Raw genomic sequence first — 19,701 nt, 5'->3', positions numbered from 1 at the left:
CAGGTCTGGCAGCAATCCGAAGGCAGTGGCAAGCAAGGTTGAGGTCTGATCAGTCCTTACTTAAGGATCAATGGTGCACGCGCGAGCCTAGGGAAGGGAGCGGCGTGAGTAGCCGTGCCTCTCCGCGGGCCACGCAGAGAGGCCCGACAAGAAGTAGTACCAGGACCGGGAATGCCAGGGACTGTGGCAGGGCCAGAGGAGGCCCAAGGACGGAGCTGATGGCCCACCACCACCAGCGAGGAGGAACCAGAGGCTGGAGTCACTGTAGAAAGGTGAGGGAGCCTTGCCGCGTGTCTACTGCGGACGGCACGCGTAACACAAGATTCATGAGTTACTTCTTCTTAGAAAGGTGGATTCAAACTCTGACTAAATGAATAAAAATGTTGCAACATTCATAGGGCAGTCAGGCTGCATCTTTTTGGGCTGAATTTTCAAAGCATGGTTTTATGTTATGAAAGTGTTCGGGGCTCAATATAACCTGATTTCACATGCACTTTTATGCAAACTCTGGAAGGCATCCTGGGGAACAGAGTTAAGAAGTTTGCATGTAATTTAGTCCACACAAGTTATGCCCTATAGAGAGGAAGTGTAGCTCTCTGTGAGTTATTCTGTCTGTGAACTAGGCCAACTACCCATGAGTTTGCTTTGAAAAGTTAAAGTCCAGTCTGTGAATGCAAACTCTGCCCCACCCCTCACACAGTTATAAAATCGCCCTCCCAATGTCCTTCCTCCCTGCAAGTTCTCTCTTCCAAGTCCTCATTTGATTTATGTGATGAAGATGTCACTCTCCTCTTTTCTCCTTCCATCTCTCTGCATACAGGTAGAGAGCAAGCATACCTGTGACCTGCAATGGTAGAGACATCCTTCTTCTGGTGGTGTGCTTTCACTGAGCTTCTTGTTCTTGGTGAAATGTTCTGAGAAGTGTGAAAAGAATAACTTCAAATAAAGTTAAAGCAAGGCCTTTGACTTTTATGAAATTAGCGATAGAAGAGATCAGTTTCTGTATTGTTTGTTCATAGGGAGGATAATTGTGAAAGGGACTTCTATGGTACAGAAATAGCCCTGTAGAAAATTCTGCAATTGATTCCCATGTAAAATTATGCATGCACAGGCTGATTGCATCTACTTTAATGTGCATAGGAGAGAGGTGTTCCAGGTGACAGATACTGGGCAGGTTGGGGCATAGTTTTATACCTTTTGAGTTTAAAAAGTATGTGCATATATTCTTTCAGGTGGAATTGTATGCATAGCTTTTCCAGGATAATTTTCATAGTGAACTTATGTGTAAGCCTGCTTTGAAAATTGGTGTAACATGTGCATATTTGCCAGCTAACATGCACAGTGTTACAAAATTACCCCATGCATATGTAGTGAGTGCTACCTGCAATGACCATGGTAGCTGTTGCTGGAGCTCATGTCAGTGTTATGTACAAAGCTTGTATAGGCTCTTACTGTAACTGATGTCAGTGTTATGTGTAATGACCATGGTAGCTGTTACTGGAGCTGGAGACAGTGTTATGCATAATGACTGCACTAGCTCTATAGATGGTGACAGTATTATATTCAATGTCTGTGCTAACTTTTACAATATTTTGTGACAAAGCTAGAATGTGTGTTGGGTTTTTATTCCCTGTTCATTGACAATTAATCAAAATTAAATCAGGGCTGCACAACTGACACATTCAGATCAGAGATATATATCCCAGAATTATACCTAGTCAAATATATTCTTTATTGGTTCTGCCCTCAGTATTTCTTAAGGGGACACTTTTTGTTTTAATTAGCCACTTCAACTGAGCAGCATGACCTCGCCAGACTGATAAGAAAAACCTTTTAGTAATTGGTCACAATTGTAGCAGATCTTGTTTTCAAGTGAAGTAATTTATCTAGAAAGTGACCCAGCTCTACAGAAGCAATCGATGTGTTTCCTTCACTCCAAGAACTGTTCTACCCAGCAGACGATTATTAATTGCCCACAACTATTGTTCTCTTGAATGAGGTGCGCTAGCCCATCTTCATTCATTGTTTTCAACTGAATCCTCATTCAGGTGTCAGGAGAGGAAATATAGTGCGTAACCATTCAGCAAAGAACCATAGCTCATTCAACCAACTTCTGAAGTAAAATAAAGGATCTTATGGTAAATCATTCTGCCTGCGCACTCCCTAATGCTGCAACTTCACCTAACAAACTCTTGAAGTGTAACACTCTGAGAACATATCAAACAATTGGGCACACACTGCGCACTTCTGCTGATCCTCTTCCCTTTCTTTCTAATTCTAAAGATCATACTGATGCTAACAACGGCTCTGATCGTACACACACTGTCTTTCTCCCTGCCCTAAACATGTCTTTTCTTTAGTCCAGCTCAAGTGTGTGTGTGGTAGAAAAATGCAGGGACTTTTAGCTGGCTAGAGAAGAGCAGGTTTCAGCCTGAGTTACTCACTGTTTCACCTGGTAAATGGCTTTGAAATTTGTCCTCCATGCGTGTCAGACTGATAATGCTAATCATATAGTCACTTCTTATTGGAATTTGCTAACTTGAGCACAAATCCAGAGCCAGTCACTCACAGCAGCTGCTGTCGGTGATTAGCAAGTGCATTTTCATACTTTAAAAAGGACCAAACAATTACAAATCCAGATCATATATATTTTAACTTAAAAACAATAAATCAATACTGTAATATTTTTGGTAAAAGGAGAGTTGACTTCCTTTAACACAAGGTACTAAATACACTAACTTGGGCAAGCCGTAGCTTCCGTACATCCCACCCCTCCCCGCTCTTAACCCCTGGCCACAAAGATGAAAAGTAAGGTAAACAATTCTCTTTTATTGAGTGGAAGAAAATGGCCACAGCCAATCGACATTAGCTTAAACATCAACAACCAGCAATAATTTGAACAAGCTTAACATTCTCAGATAAGGCTGGCCTATGCCCCCACCGGTAAAGCTACATGCTATTACCCACCCCTCCATTTATTTGAGGCGGCAGACCTCCAGCCTTCCGCTCCGTGAAGGTGGTACACCATTGACATCCCGCTCCGTGAATGCCACTCCAGCCTTCCGCTCCGTGAAGGTGGTACACCATTGACATCCCGCTCCGTGAATGCCACTCCAGCCTTCCGCTCCGTGAAGGTAGTACACCAACCACTGGCATCCCGCTCCGTGAATGTCACTGTGGCCACTGCTGCTCCGGGCAGTGTGCAGCCACCTCATCCCACCCCTGGCCTTGCGGGCCACACTTCTTTATTTATTTTTGCCAGGCCTTCATTGGGCCACCCCCAGACCGGTCATCATCTTGGTCTGTGTCATGCTTTGCATATAGCCATCCCCAAGCTTTCCCGCTATGCAGAATCATTGGTGCTCAGCTCCTCCCCTTCCTCCTCCCCCGACACCAAACAGGTCCCCCTATGCAACGAAACATCCCCCTATGCACCGGTGAGGGCCCTGCCATAGTAGGGAACAGTAACACCTTACTTGTTCCCTACCACCCACCTAAGCCGCTAGCGCTGCTGGTTGCTGCTGTGGCCGTTGCAGGGAGAGTATAAAGATAACCTGCCTACGTGTGATAGATGCCCCATCAGGTCTGTACATGCCCGTAATAGGTGAGATATCATCATGTGTGATGACGTGACCCCCTACTCATGTGTGATGACGTGACCCCCTACAGCCCTCACCCCAGGTCCTAGTTCTTTATTAAATTAACACCTGCCTTTGTGTTCTACCCATATGAGTGCCCCCTTAGCCCTTTCGTGACCGCAGGTGAAGAATCTATGACCGATGAGAACAGCAAGGTCAGGGGGAGAAGGGTAAACAAACGATCCACCAGACTATGTATGTCATAGGAGGCCTGCTTTACGGGCCATATGTATGACTTGTATTTATTCGATTGTCAGCGCCCTAATGCTTTGATCTGCGCCTCACTTAGCCACTGCTGCATGCAAATGATGTTGCGCCAATTCTGACGGAATGGGTATGATATTCGGATGGGTCCTCCCCTTATCCTTGCTATTCCCTTGCTCAAGACCCTAATAAACTGGTAACGCGACCAAGCTGCTGCATCATGATGTTTTAATACAGGGCCCCTCCCTGGTGTGTGCACCATTAAATATTCTTGCGTGGCCCTAACTGGGCATATGGCCTCTCTATGAGCCGGATACAACGTAACCCACTGTCAGCCCTAGTTGGTTCTTGCCTCCGCCAGCCCTCTAAACTCCATCCCCTTGAATAGGCTCTACATGCACTCTTCGCCAGTGCCAGTCTCAGTATGGAGGCAATCCAGGGCACTCCAATTCGCAAATCCAGGGTGGAATACGCGATGGTTGCACCTCTGCCTCTGGGGCCAGGAATCTGAAGGTGGAATACGCGATGGTTGCACCTCTGCCTCTGGGGCCAGGAATCTGAAACGAGACCACTGAAAACGGGAAAGTGCATCAGCAATGATGTTATCCACCCCAGGTACATGCTTAGCCATGAAGACCAGCTTAATGCGCGGGCAGAGCGAGCCATGAAGACCAGCTTAATGTGCGGGCAGAGCGATACCAAGTCCCGCAATAGTCTCGGGCCCCTGGGCGAGTGAGCAGTGAGGGAATTTATGGCCTGCACCCCTGCCCTATTGTCAGACCAGCACGTAAATCTCATATTCCGGAAATGGGGCCAATAGGGAACCACTCGAGAAAGGTGATATCTCTTAGAACACCCAAGGCTTCCTAATGCGAAGGCCACTTGGCCTCGAATCCTATGTGGCATATATAGACTCTCAGGTCCTGTCTCTGGATAGACTCTCAGGTCCTGTCTCTGGGTGATTATACTCAGCTCCTGGGTGATTATAATAAATGATGGCCCCTTCGGATACCCGAAGTAGAGTAATACTGTAATATTTTTGGTAAAAGGAGAGTCGACTTCATTTAACACAATGTACTAAATACACTTAAAGTGCTACCTGTCTCATCATTAGTATCACTCTTTCCTATAAACACTATTGTGAAAATTAAGTGAAGATTCTTAAAAATATAAACTTATATAATCCTTTCTTGTTGTTTATCATGACATGAGGAGCCCGACACGAATCAAGTTTCACCAATACTGGCTGCATCAGGATAACCAAAATTTCTTATGACAGCCATTTTGTCTGACACAGCCAGTTTATATTTTTAAGAATCTTCACTTCACTTTTCACAATTTTGCTTCACTACAAAATTGTTGCGCCAGAAGATGGACCCTTGGCCTAGTGCAGGATTGTAGGCTCCCTGGTCGGACACGGAGAGTGCCTTCCACCAGGAGGTGGAGCACAAGAGGAGACAGAGGCTAGCTGGAGCTTCACCACTAGCAACCCGGGGTTCCCTTGGGTTGAGCCCTTGGTTACCCAGGCCGCCTGGTCTTAGGTGGGCCTCGCAGGATCTCCTTGAGAGAAAGTTCAGGGGTGTGCCCACCATGATCAAGGGTGTGTGGTCGATGTTCAGGCTAGGAGTCCGGGGTGCCAGAGAAGGCCAGAAGAGAGTCTCTCAATGTATGGCAAGGATCAGGGCCAAAGTCAAGATAGCGTAGTCAGCCAAAGCAGGGGTCAGGTTCCAGTGATCAGTCCGTGGGTAGTCAGCCAAAGCAGAGATAAGGTTCCAGGCAGCAGTCAGATGTGGTCAGTGGTCAGGCAGAGGTTGGTCCAGACAGCGTACAGACGTGGTCAGTGTTCAGGCAGAGAGCGGTTCCAGGCAGCGTGCAGACGTGGTCGAGGAAACAGGAAAAGGTCAAATCCAGGCAGCGATCAACGTAGTCAAGAACAGGTAGAGGTCAGTACCGAGAAGACAGTCTGAGAGGTACTACCTGGGGAGACACTGGAACAGAAGGATGCTGAAACAGAAGGAACAGGAGGACGCTGGAACAGGACTGGAATAAGACAGGAACAAGGCTAGAACGAGACTGGAACAAAGAATGGAAATGCAGAGGTAAACTAGAAATCACAGCATGATTGACCCGATTGCCAAGGCAAGGAAGTGAGGGCAGTCACTTCCTCTTAAGCAGCATTCAATCAGGACGCACCGCGGAGCTGGGATCCATCCCTGGCCCTTTAAGGGATCAGGCAGTCCGCGTGCATGTGCCTAGGGGTGGGACCAATGCCACAGATGATGCTGAACCCCGCCGTGAGGCCTGGCTGGAGGTGGAAGGCTCAGCGACCGCTGCCGCAGGATGCCGAGGCCTGGCTGTGCTCATTGCTGCTGCAGGGGAGGATGATCCAAGACCCATGGAGGAGTTAGTGAGATGAACAGGCCCGGGCACGGGCTGAGCGCGGAAGGAACGTGCAACAGTACCCCCCCCCCCTTCTAGGCCTCCCCCTCCTCAGGCGAGGCTTGTCTGGGTGTGCCCTATGGAAGGCCCTAAGGAGGTCCTTGTCCAGGATGTTCTGTGAGGGCTCCCAGGAGTTCTCTTCTCCCCAAACACTTCCCAGAAGAGAAGATACTCCCAGTGGCCTTGACACCGATGGACGTCAAGGACCTCTCTTACCTGGAGGGTGTTGTCGGGTTCAGTGGAGACTTGCGGTGGAGGAGGATCCCTGCGGGAAGGCCACGAGAGCATGAGCAGCTTTAACAGGGAGATGTGGAAGGTATTGTGGATACCCATGGATCGTGGCAACTGGAGTTGGAAGGTTACCACTCCAACACGACGGAGGATAGGGAATGGCCCAATATACTTGGGTGCAAGTCGATGAGAGGGAAGCCGTAGTATGTTTCTAGCACTTAGCCATACTTTTTGGCCGGATCGGAAGAGTGGGGCTGACCTTCGATGAGTGTCAGCGACTTTCTTTGATCTTTCTGCAGCTTGGGTCAGATGCTCCTTTACTTGGTTCCATACATTACGGATGGTCTGCGCAGTGAATTGCGCTGCTGACAAAGGCATGGAGAGGGGTACAGACAAGGGTAGTCGTGGTTGACATCTGAACACTACTGAAAATGGGGAGACATTAGTAGCTGCAGCAAGATGTGAGTTATGTGATAACTTGCCCCACGGTAGTAAGTCAGCGCAATTGTTCTATTAGTCATTTACATAGGACCTTAAGAATGGTTTCAGGGTATGATTAGTTTGTTCGGCTTGGCCGTTAGCCTGAGGGTGGTAGGCCGAGGTGAAATTCAGATTGATGTTGAATTTCTGGCATAAGGACCGCCAGTATTTTGCCACGAACTGTGAGCCTCAGTCCGACACAATTTCTTTTGGAAGGCCATGCAGGCAAAAGATATGCCTCAGAAATAGTTTGGCGAGTTCAGAGCCGATGGGAGGCTCCGCAGAGGAATAAAGTGAGCCATCTTGGAGAAGTGGTCGATTATGACCCAGATGACAGTGTTATCTTGAGATGGAGGCAGATCAGTGATAAAATCGGTTGATATGCTGGACCAGAGTTCAGTGGGCACTGGAAGTGGTTGTAGAAGCCCCCATGGCCAACCCGTAGGGAGCTTTTGTTGCGCACATACAGGACATGAGTCAACGTAGTTACGGGAATATGAATCCATGCTGGGCTACCAGTAGAAGCGTCTTAACATTTCCAGGGTCCTCGCTCGACCAGGATGTCCCACTAGCTTTAAATCATGAGCCCAGCAGAGAACACATTCGCATAGTCGGCTTGGAACGACTGTCTTTCCTGCGGGTACTGTGGTGGTAACTGCAAGGGACACACAGGCCGGATCAATAATGTGTCTTGGGGTGTCTGATGTGTCCTCTGGCTCAAGGGAGCATGAGAGTGCATCTGTGCAGAGGTTATTTGAGGCTGGTCAGTAGCGCAGCTCAAAATTGAATCTCTCAAAGAATATTGCCCATTGGGCTTGACTCGGGTTTAATAATTGCGCCTCATTTAGGTGCTCCAGATTCTTGTGATCCATGAATATAGTAAATTTGTGTTGGGCACCCTCTAGCCAAGGTTCCTGGAGTGCTAGTTTGATGGCTAGGAGTTCATGGTCTCCAATTGTCTAATTCTGCTCTGCAGGCAAAAATTTGTGGGAGTAGAAAGAGCATGGCACCAATGTACCTTTGGAAGAGTACTGACTCAACACCGCCCCAGCTCTGATGGCGGACGCATCAACCTCCATGACAAATGGGCGGTTTGGATCGGGGTGACATAAGCAGGGACCTGAACAGAATGCTTCTTTTAATTCATGGAATGCAGCTTGAGCCTTAAGACTCCAAACTTGGAGGTTGGTTCCTTTCTTGGTCATCACAGTGAGAGGAGCAGCTAATGTGGAATAGTTGGCAATAAAGCTCCTGTAGTAATTCATGAATCCAAGGAAATCTTTGTAAGGCACAGAGGCCTCCTGAGGCGTTCAAGAACAGTTCTGACATGGGAGCGATGGGACTTCAAGTCTTTTGAGAATATCAAGATGTCATCTAGGTATACAACTACGAATGAATAAAGTAGATCTCAGAGGATTTCATTGATCAAGTGTTGGAACACCGCAGGGGAATTTCAAAGGCTGAAAGGCATCACTGTGTACTCGTAGTGGCCATCCCTGGTGTTGAAAGCAGTCTTCCATACGTCCTCAGGCTGGATGCATATGAGGTTGTACACGCCTCGTAGATCGAGTTTCGTGAAGATCTGGGTCCCTTGCAGGCAGTGAAACAATTCACTGATGAGGGGTAATGGGTAGCGATTCTTGCTGGTGATGGCATTCAGCCCCTAGTAATCGATACAGGGGCATAGTCCTCCAACCTTCTTCTTGACAAAGAACAAGCCTGCTCCTGCTGGAGAGTCAGAGGGTCTGATGAATCCTTTCTCGAGATTATTTTCATGTATTCGGACATCACCTGGGTCTCCAGAAGTGAGAGTGGATAGGTTCTACCTTTGAGAGGTGTAGTACCAGGTAGAAGTTCAATAGGACAGGCAGTGTGTCTGCTTTTTTTATTTCGAGAAGATATCCTCAAAGTCAGAGTACTGAGCCAGTAGGCTGCAAGGGTTGTGGTCTTCAAGATGATCCCTGCTGGGGAGACTGGCTTTAAGCTGTCTCTGGCATTGCGGGCCCCATTGAACCAGCTGAAGGGTGTTGTTAAAGCTCTGTTGTTAAAGCTGGGAATTAGCAATCTGTTATTAGAGCTCTGTTGTAAAGCTGAGAGATAGCAATCTGTTATTAACGGAGTTGCTGGAGATAGCAATGTTATTATTTAGAATAGTTGTGGGTGGATCCTTGGACCAGTGGCAGGTGACCACGCCCTTGGGGGAGCTCCCGAGAGGGACCACCGGTCAGGCTTAGTGTAGGAGACAGACACACACTAGTTATTTTATTAGACAATATATTAAACAACCAGAGGTGGCAGTAGTGAGCTGGAAGTGCCCGGCTGGGCTGTAGTCCCTCAGGTACTGGAACAGCGATCCCAAGGTGGCTGAGCTGTAGAGAAACTAAGAAAGTGAATAGGCAAGACATGCAGAGTTCAGGAACAAGACCTTGATGATAACACTCACACATTAGTCTCTTGAGGCAGTCCAGGAGTTGGTATGCATTAGGCCCTCGAGGAGCGAGTACCTGGTTCCAGGGAAAGCTCTGAGAGATAGATAGAAACTCACTGATGTTATAAGCAACAAAGACTTCTTAGTAAGCAGTATATTAAACCACCAAAGGTGGCAGTAGTGAGATGGAAGCGCCCGGCTGGGCTGTAGTCTCTCAGGAATTGGAACAGTGATCCCAAGGTGGCTGAGCTGTAGAGAAACTAAGAAAGTGAGTAGATAGGATATACAGAGTTCTGGAACAAGTCCTTGATAACACTCACACCATAGTCTCTTAAAGCAGCCCAGGAATTGGAATGCAGTAGGCCCTCAAGGAGCGAGTACCTGGTCCCAGGGAAGGCCCTGAGAGATAGATGGAAACTCACTAATGTTGTACGCAGCGATGACTTCTTAGCAGAAGTGGTATTCAGGAGCTGGTCTGGGACATGGGCCCTCGAGGAGCGAGTACCAGTTCCGGACTGTGACCTGAAAAGAAAAAGAGAGAGTGAGGCCCTCGAGGAGTGGGTACCTCTCGTGAAGTCCGAGGAGGCAGAGTAGCTAGGTTTGCGGAGAGCGAATCCCATCCGCAGTCATACCCGGAGGTAGCGAATGCCCTTGCTAACTCGTCTTGTTAGTGAAAACTGAGACCTTAAATATCTGGAGCTGATGACGTCATCTCAGGGGGACGCCCCTGAGGTTCACGCCAACGCCAATACATCAGTCGGGCCGAGTGCGCGCACCCTTAGGCATCTGGTCAGCATAACAGCTTGCAGTGTCAAGCCGATCTGAGAAAGCCAGAGGAGGAAGGCCTGGAGATGCCGCAGCAGCCAGCCTTCCATCAACCCTGGAGGGAGTCGCCAATGAGGTAAGGTGGGCGGAGCAGGGACGTCGGACAGCAACGGACACAACAAAGGGATTGCCAGTCAGATTGGGGTCCATGCATTTGGAGCCATGGGAGGCCCAGTATGACTGGGTGCATGGAGTATTTCAAGACGTACAAGGATATTTCTTCCTCGTGGAGTGTTCCCACGGTGAGACGGAAAGCCACTGTGGGAACACTCCCACACAGCCGTCGGTTCAGTGTGCTGCGGCAGTCAAAAAAGCAAACAGAATGTTGGGAATTATTAGAAAGGGCATGGTGAATAAAACAGAAAATATCATAATGCCTCTGTATCGCTCCACGGTGAGACCACAACTTGAATACTGTGTACAATTCTGGTCGCTGCATCTCAAAAAAGATATAATTACGATGGAGAAGGTACAGAGAAGGGCTACCAAAATGATAAGGGGAATGGAACAGCTCCCCTATGAGGAAAGACTAAAGAGGTTAGGACTTTTCAGCTTGGAGAAGAGACGGCTGAGGGGGGATATGATAGAGATGTTTAAAATCATGAGAGGTCTAGAACAGGTAGATGTGAATCGGTTATTTACTCTTTCGGATAATAGAAAGACTAGGGGGCACTCCATGAAGTTAGCATATGGCACATTTAAAACTAATCGGAGAAAGTTCTTCTTCACTCAACGCACAATTAAACTCTGGAATTTGTTGCCAGAGGACGTGGTTAGTTCAATTAGTATAGCTGTGTTTAAAAAAGGATTGGATAAGTTCTTGGAGGAGAAGTCCATTACCTGCTATTAATTAAGTTGACTTAGAAAATAGCAACTGCTATATTACTAGCAGCGATAACATGAAATAGACTTAGTTTTTGGGTACTTGCCAGGTTCTTATGGCCTGGATTGGCCACTGTTGGAAACAGGATGCTGGCCTTGATGGACCCTTGGTCTGACCCAGTATGGCATGTTCTTATGTTCTTATGCATCTGGGGAGAGTTTCCCTTGGATCAATGTGTTGCGGAGAGGCACCTCTAGGAGTTGCATGGGAATTTTCAAGAGGTTGACAATGTCGTCCATGATGAAGCTGCCACCGGCTCCCATGTGGTAGTGAAGGAACGGGATTCCATGGAGAGAGACTCCGTCGCGTCCATGGCCTTGACAACCTGTTGAGCCGGAAGGTGGACCCTTGGCCTAGTGCAGGATTGGTAGGTTCCCTGGTCGGACCCAGAGAGCACCTGCCACCAGGAGGCGGAGCACAAGAAGAGACAGAGGCTAGCTGGAGCTTCACCACTAGCAATCCGGGGTTCCCTTGGGTTGAGCCCTTGGTTACCTGGGCCGCCTGGTCTTAGGTGGGCCTTGCAGGATCTCCTTGAGAGAAAGTTCAGGGGTGTGACCTCCTTTATGTCACTGCCCTAACCACACCCTCTGTAATCTTACCAAGGCAGTTAGCCCAGCTTTGCATATTTAACTGGGTAAATGCCTTTGAAGAAGTGTCCTCATATTAAAGAGCACTGGTCCCAGCAGAGATCATGGTTAAACACTGCTGCTTATTTTCCATTTCACTCTACCCTTTGTCGCCAGGTTGTGTTGCATGAAAGGACTTTTCCTCCTATCCCAGAATATCTTTGCCTTATGCTGTAGTTCAGCCACCCAGCCCTTCAGGGTCTGTCTTGTTCTGCAGGGGCAGAACTCTCTGCACATCATGCAGTGTCTAGTACATTATGTAAATGGATAGGCCTCTAACATCAGAGTGGAGCAGCAACAAGAAAAAGAGAATGGAAGCATAGTTTTATTGTTCTTACCTGGCTTGTGACACCACTGTGGAAATGGCCTTAGTTAGACAGACAGATCTCTTTTCCTTTTTTTTTTTTTTTGGATTCTCTGTCCTCTGGCATTGAGCAGCTCCTCAGCCATCAGCATCCATCATGTGAATCTCCAGGGGACATGAGATGCAAAGGACAGTGGCGACTCGGAGAATCCAAATGGTAGAACAGGCAAAATCAGAGATTTTCTGCTTGTGTAACAAAGATGCGCAGCCAATCCTGCTTAAACGAAAAATGAATGCATTATAGATCAGCCGGTGTCTGTGCCAAAGACCATCACACGTACCCAAGGCTCATCTTCAGAGTTCAAACAGAATGCAGCACATTATCCTATCCGTATTTTTACACTTCAAAACAAGAAGGAAAATAGCTTTTATGTTTAAATAAGATTTTAACTTAAATTCGAAGAAATATTTCTTGTTAAGCAAACAGTGAAAATGAAATACAAATTAAATCATTCAACAAGAAAAATTTGAACAAAATGAATGATTCAATTCATATAATTCCACAAGTCTAAAACCCAAGATAAATAAAGCAAGTTTAGCATTTGCTAGCTGTCAGATTATTCTAACGTGGATTTCAGGACAGATAGGAGATGGTGAGGAAGCAAGAGTAGTGTCAGTGTCAGTCCTAATGCTCAAAACCCAGGTCACACAAAATATCTCAATCACTTAATGACACATTTACATGGAAAATTAAAACAAAACTGGCCTCCTACTTGTAACCCTCTGGGCCTCATAATGACAAACTGCTTCCTCTTCTTTTGCTTTATTTTAGTGACATCAGGATAAACTCTTAGGGGCCAATAATCCAAACCACTTACAGATCGATACTCTAAGGACGCGGTAGAAACAGTGAGGCAGTGCCGGGCGCACCCTCGTTCCCCGCACGCACAGTTCTCTTCACCTACCGCTCGATACTCTCTTCAAATTGCATGCAAATGCATGCCGCGGCTGCGAAGTGTTAGGCAAGCGTTAGGCCCGCGCAACCCATTTTACTGTATAGGCGCCTGGATCGAACACGCGCCCGCCGGCTCCCACCGCCGCCTAGATCCAACGCGCGCCCACCCGCTCGCCGGCTCCCACCGCCGCTGCCTGGATGAACGGGCACCCACCCGCCCGCCGGCTCCCACCGCCGCCTGGATCCAACACGCGCCCACCCGCCCGCCGGCTCCCACCCGCCCGCCGGCTCCCACCGCCGCCGCCACCTGGATGAACGGGCGCCCATCCGCCCGCCGGCTCCCGCCACCGCCTCGATGACTGCACGCCTGGGGGATTCGGAAAGTGACAGGAAAGTGACAGGTATTTATACATAATTATAAACAACTTACACTGCAATGTTAATATGGAGGTCGTCCATGGTTTTTTACACTTTACTCCCTTTGGTTTTACCCCCATTTTTTACACTTTATTCCCGTTTTAATTTTCGAACATCACACTAACACCACACTAACACCAAGTAGAGGGTAGCGGTAAACTAACAGGTTAAGGACGCGGCAAAATAGCGAGTTACAAAGGAGATAATCTGAGCGCGCGTCACAGTATCGGAGGGGAATAGCTAATTCCTTCATTATACAGCTAATTTGTTCATTTACATATCATATACATGCTGGGTGCGGAAAGGGTTATGCGTCTGTTTTAAGAAGCGCTAAGGACGCGTGAAACTGGAGACTGTATCGCTGGATCGCCTTACGCGTCCGAATTGTGCGCTCACAGAACGTTACAGACGGGAAATCTTCAACCGCACGTTACAGTATCAATCTGTTAGTGAGCTAGTGACACTAGCTGAATATTTAGCAGTGCCCAGGAGCAGCCATTTGGCTGTTTATCCAACTAAACAACGGGGTACGTGAGAGTGGGTTGGGTTGGGGTGCTCTGGGGCAAAGCTGCTTATCCAATTAACAGGGGTGAATTTTCAAAATGTTACACATGTAAAATGTAGCCACTACTTACATGTTCCATATTTTATAAAAATATTTTCACTTTCACTTGCACAAATGCACATGTAAAAAAGGGGCATGGCCAACACTTAAGCATGTACATTTGCCATCTTACTCGCATATTTTTATCATCTGCTAATTATTGACATAAATGATATTAATTAAACATGTTTATTGTGTAGGTCTGACTGGGTGGGAGGTCTGTGTGAATTGTCGGAGTTCAGGCCGAAGAATCAGGAAGATCTTGATAACCTGGAGAAGGAGTGGGTGAACTGGTGGACTAATTGATAAGCTGGTTAATTTCATAACTGCACATGTTTTAAAATTGGTAGACTTATACGCACAAATCAGGACCTACGCCAGTAAGTCCTGCTTTACTTTCACGCATAAAATATACCCACGTATGTATTTAAAATAGGTAGGAAAAGTACAAACATTAATGCATTGATATACATGGTTTTAGTGCATTGCATGTACTCATCCATATACTGTATGTCTATTTTATAAAATGTGTGTATATCATTCTGCTATAGCAGAATGATGAGTCGTGGAAAAAAAGGGGTTGGGGGTGATAATGGGCAGCCAGCCGCATCGCGGCAGTGCGGTTTCGCCCACCACGGTGCAGCCACGCTGCACACTATCGCCCCCTATAGTGCCACGGGAAAAGGTGGTGTAATTATTTCCCGCGGTGCTGCCGGACACGAAAATCCTGGGGTGTCCGCAGAATAATTGGCAAAACACTAAATGGTGTTGGGCAGCACAGCTAGTAAGTGGCACAACCTGTGAAGATTCATGATTACCGCTAATGTGTGGTTTAATCGAAATTTGAAAAGACTTTCTAAAAAAAAAAAAAGTTATATATCTTCCAGACCAATGATTATACTTTTAGACGCAACCTATGCAAGGCAACTTTAACACTCTGTTAATAAGTGTGATTCAGCGTCTCACTAAATATGATGGTCTGAGATGTCAGAACTTGTTGGATGGCGATTGCTAGAATATTTTGTATGACTTGTATGGATTCTTCATTTAGAAAAACTTATCCAGCTAATTATAAGATGGCAGAGTTTATTGAACAGTACGGCCATGCTGCTGAATGTGTCGGGCAAGTTAGCTGGATAAGTTTATCTGTCTGACTTGTTCAGCTGTATAGTGGCTGAATATTGGTCTCTTACTTTACAATTAAGAAATGCTAAACCTCTCTTTCAAGAAAATGATCTAAGCATCCAGTCCCTATCAAGGTCAAGTGCACAGTCCAGGATTAAAATTGCAAGTCAAATTATTTCCTCCTTATCCAGAGCAACAGTTAGGACTGAAGAATCAAAGCATCGTTGGGGAACCTAAGAGGAATGACCCACATCTTTCTTTTTAAAAAAAGAAATAAATAAAAGTGGAAGATAATAAGCTTTGGATAAGGGGGGGGAGGGGTCATCAAGAATTCTCTGGAATTTTTAATATTAAAAAAAAATCTTTTAAATGTATCCAAGGGTGAGACCATTGACATCTTATGAACTTTAATAAAGTGTAATAAAGATGGCTTGTACTTTTTTCCAGTTTCTCCAGGTTATTATGTAAGCTGATATTGTCTCTCACCAGATGGGATTAATTCTTAACATTTTTTTTTTTAAATCTTATCCAATCATTTCATACAATACCTCATCATATCAGTCTCAAGAACCTTGGTTCTGCCTGAAAAATCTAGTAACTGAACACAGTTCTATGTTTTGTTCTGAAAGGGACTTTACAAGCCCAGCAATAGTTTCCCATATACCCTCCAGGCTAATAATTTTAGGTCTTACCAGGTTTGGCCTGAAGGAGAAGTGGGACAGCTGCTGTTTCTGGATCCTCACATTGGTGTTCCCAGACAAGTCGTACCTCGCCGACCTGCTGATTGCCACCATGCTGTTCATGGCTTCCATCAAAACCTGCTCACTTTCCCTGCACCCTTAAGCACTTCATCCAGCTGAGCATGTTCTGCTACAGCCACTCCAGTAGCTCTTGCCTCTGCTGAATGAAGCCTCCTGATGTTATCCGTGGTCACCAGGCACATCTTCTGAAGCCAGTAGCTCTGAGTCGCATTTCCAGGCTTAAGGTGGTATTCAAATCTGGCAAGACATCCCCAGAGAAACAGCCTCGGATTCCATCTGGACAGCACATGCATGAATGTCAAAGCAGTCTATGGGAGCAGAGGAAACCCAGGCCCCAGGAACTGCAGCTAAGAGCCTGCTCCTCCCTTGTCACTTAACCAAAGGTAAAGTAAAAAAAACACCGGCCAGACAAGATTCCAGCAGAGCAACTACTATGCATGCACCATAATGGATTTCCTCCCAAACTGTCCAAAATAAGTTTTTATTTATTTACTAAGATTCACAAAAACTCTTTGACATTCTAACATCTTATCTGATCTTTCAGATTCTTGCTTTTCAGCTCTGGGAAAAGTTTCACAGTTTAATTCTGATTTTTCTTTTCATACAAATGATGTGTCACAGAGAATCTGAGCAGACTTGGTCACAATCATTTTTTAGGTCTGTTATATTCCACAAAAATGCAACTCAGCATTTCAGACGGCACCTAAATGAAAACAAATCTTCCTATGCATGCAACTGTTGTGCAAATTCCTTTATCTAGATGGAAATTGATTCCACAAAGGTTTCTTAAAATCAGTTTTGTAGTTTGTGTACAGATAAAGTCTTTATTCTTGGGGGTTGTGTCTCCAAATGTGTTTGTTTTGCACAACTCATGACCGGACTGAACCTCTCACATAAGTCAGGGTATGATGTCTATCTATGAAATGTATTGCTAGGGCTCTTCTTAATCCTTACCTTGTGCCAAAGAATAGACAGTTCTGGTTGTATCCCAGTTCTTCATCTGCTCACATGTATTGCTTTCTCACAATTCACTTTTTAAAAGTAACGGGAGCATTTTCAGTAATGCGTTGCTTTCAGTCTGCACAAACCCAGCCAGTTGTTAAACACAAAGCACATTTGGTTTGAATATCAGCTTGTTATGCAGCTAAACTTGAGTGATGTTGGACAACAGCATAAAGTCTACACATTAATGGAATGTTGACTATGCAATGCATATCCATTTTTGAAACATAAACATGCGTGCCTAGTTTACGACCACACCCCAGAAACATCCCTAGAAAATGTCTTTTTAACATAGCCAAAAGTGTGTGTGTGTGTGTGTTCTTTCAGGAAGCTGAAAACATACTGATTCAGATTCAGCCCAATCTGCCCGTAAAAACTGCCAAGTCCCAAAGCAAAGAACATCAAGCAGCATTGTCTGACTTACCAAGAATGCTCCTCACCCAGTAAAACTGTTGCTAACAGTAAATTTATGGGTTTGACAGTTGCTTGGTTTTGATTGATTGATTGTAAATATTGCCACTCTTATCATAAAGCTTGTGGGTAACTGCATGGAGCAGCAGTTACTACCCTTGAGAGAAACATAGGGGTATTGTGAATGGAGCAGCAGATATTGCCATAAGGAAACTTGCTGGGCAGACTGAATGGGCCATCTGGTCCCTTTTCTGCCGTCATTACTGTGTTACTGTTATGTGCGCAGATGCTGCCTTCGTTTTTCAAAATTTACCTTAAATGTTTTTTCCATTATTTATCTATTTATTTATTTATTTATTTATTGTTTATATATTTATTATTTATTTATTTATTATGACATCAGCTTGCGGAGAGCAGCTCAATGTTTCATGATGGCCACAATCCATGTTCACTGAGCAGCGACTGGGAGGATAAAAAAAAGTGACTCAAGAATTGGAGCGAGTCAGACTTAGAGATTCAACAGCAGAAATACTTGTGGCAAAACAGCCTCTCAGTTTCACAAACTGACCTGTAGCTATGCAGCATCGCTTTCTTTCTTTGATTTGATGCTGGGATTGTGATATTGTTCCATCCTTTGATTTATTGCAGAGCTGATGTACACTGTGGAGCTTGCTGGTGGACTTGGTGCTATCCTGCTGCTGCTTATATGCTTGGTCACCCTCTACAAATGCTACAAGATTGAAATTATGCTCTTCTACAGGAACCATTTTGGGGCTGAAGAACTGGATGGGGGTAAGGCAGCTTTGTAGTTTCTTATCCTATAAAATATGCCGACCCATAAAAGTTTCATTTAAGCACTGGCTGAGATGTCTGCTTAGAGAAGTGCTGGAAACACCATTGAAAAAATCTTTAGGGTCTGATTTTCAAAAGCATTTGCATGCTTAAATCTAATTTTTACACATGTAAATGCACTTTCAAATGCATGTAAGTGGGCTTTTGAAATTGCTACATCTGCCATTGAATTCTCCATTGGTTTTACCTGTATTCAGTGCTCATAACACGGGTAAATGACTTTCAGACTTATTACAAGATTATGTTACAGTTTACATGCTTACCTCCTTTGAAAATTCACCTGTTAGGTAATAATGTGTAAATAATTTGAAACATCAAAATATTGTAAACCACTACAATCTGTAGAGTAGGCAGCTAAAAAATGCTTTTTAAATAAAGATGTACAGGCATGGCAATAGGACAGGTGCAATGCTGGTGAGACTATTGAAGAAAATATTACAACAAAGTCCAATTACCTGTATCCATACTTAACAGGGCAAGAAAATGCATCACTTAGCAGAAATCAATGATACTTTTTGGGGCTTCTTTGCAAAGTTATACTGTAATCACGATAAGTGCTGTTTAGATGAAATAAACTCCAAAGGTTAGCCATACAAATCGTTAGAGAAACTTTTTACAGCCAAAATGTTAGATAGATTTGAATATCCAGGCGTGGTCAGTGGCTGCCACTTAGCTGGCTAACTTTTTATCTGGCTGAAAAGTTCCAGGGCAGAGCCACCTGTCTGGCTAATTTATCCAGACAAACACTAAATATCCCTAAAGTAAGACAGATAAACTTATCCAGCTACTTAAAAGATATATAAACATATTCAGCAGTGTGGTTGCACTGCTGAATATCTCACCCAGGTTAGCCAGATAGCAGCTGAATATTGATACCTAGGATCCTAAATTTAGGTAGCCCTAGTATATTTTCAAAAGAAACATAGAAACAGAAATGTAATGGCAGAATAAGACCATATTGCCTATCTAGTCTGGCCATCCATACCAGCTTTACAATCCCTACCACTCCCTCAGAGATCCCCTGTGCTTTCTTGAATTCAGATACTACCCTTGTCTCCACCATGCGTCCACTACCTATCATTAAAAAGATATTCCCTTAGATTGCTCCTGACTCTACACCCTTTCACCCTCATTCCATGCTCCTTAGTTCTAGCACCTCCTTTCCTTTGGTAGGCATCTGCCTGCTGTGTATGGAAATCATGGAGGTATTTAAATGTCTCTATCATATCTCCTCTATCCCATCTTTCTTCTAAGGTAAAAATGTTTACATCTGTTAGTCTGTTCCCATATGTTTTAGAATGAAGACCACTGACCATTTTAGTAGCCACCCTCTGGACCGACTGCATCCTAACTCCCAGTTAAGTGCCTAATCCTTTGAGATTGACCTCTTTTTTCTCTCATCTATAATCACTTAACAGCGAGATCGCTGATGCATGGTCCACCCATTCCCCTGTCCCCTCTTGTCCCGAATTTTAACATATTATCACAACATTCTTGTAAGGCTACAAAATACGAG

The 19,701-nt window shown here is 45.3% G+C and overlaps 1 protein-coding gene across 3 annotated transcripts in view; it reads left to right on the top strand.

The window, feature by feature from the left end:
• The window catches only part of IL1RAPL1 (interleukin 1 receptor accessory protein like 1), a 1,713,530-nt gene that overhangs the window by 1,649,457 nt on the left and 44,372 nt on the right, over window positions 1–19,701 (top strand). For all 3 annotated transcript variants that reach the window (XM_029603082.1, XM_029603084.1, XM_029603083.1), the window contains one exon: window positions 17,982–18,125. In XM_029603082.1, the coding sequence (XP_029458942.1) occupies window positions 17,982–18,125 (144 nt within the window). The remainder of the gene's footprint in view (window positions 1–17,981; window positions 18,126–19,701) is intronic.

The sequence above is a fragment of the Rhinatrema bivittatum genome, chromosome 5, assembly GCF_901001135.1.
Source record: "Rhinatrema bivittatum chromosome 5, aRhiBiv1.1, whole genome shotgun sequence".
NCBI classification, from domain to species: Eukaryota; Metazoa; Chordata; class Amphibia; order Gymnophiona; family Rhinatrematidae; genus Rhinatrema; species Rhinatrema bivittatum.
Note: the sequence above shows the minus strand (reverse complement) of the source record. Positions and strands in the feature narration are given on the sequence as shown.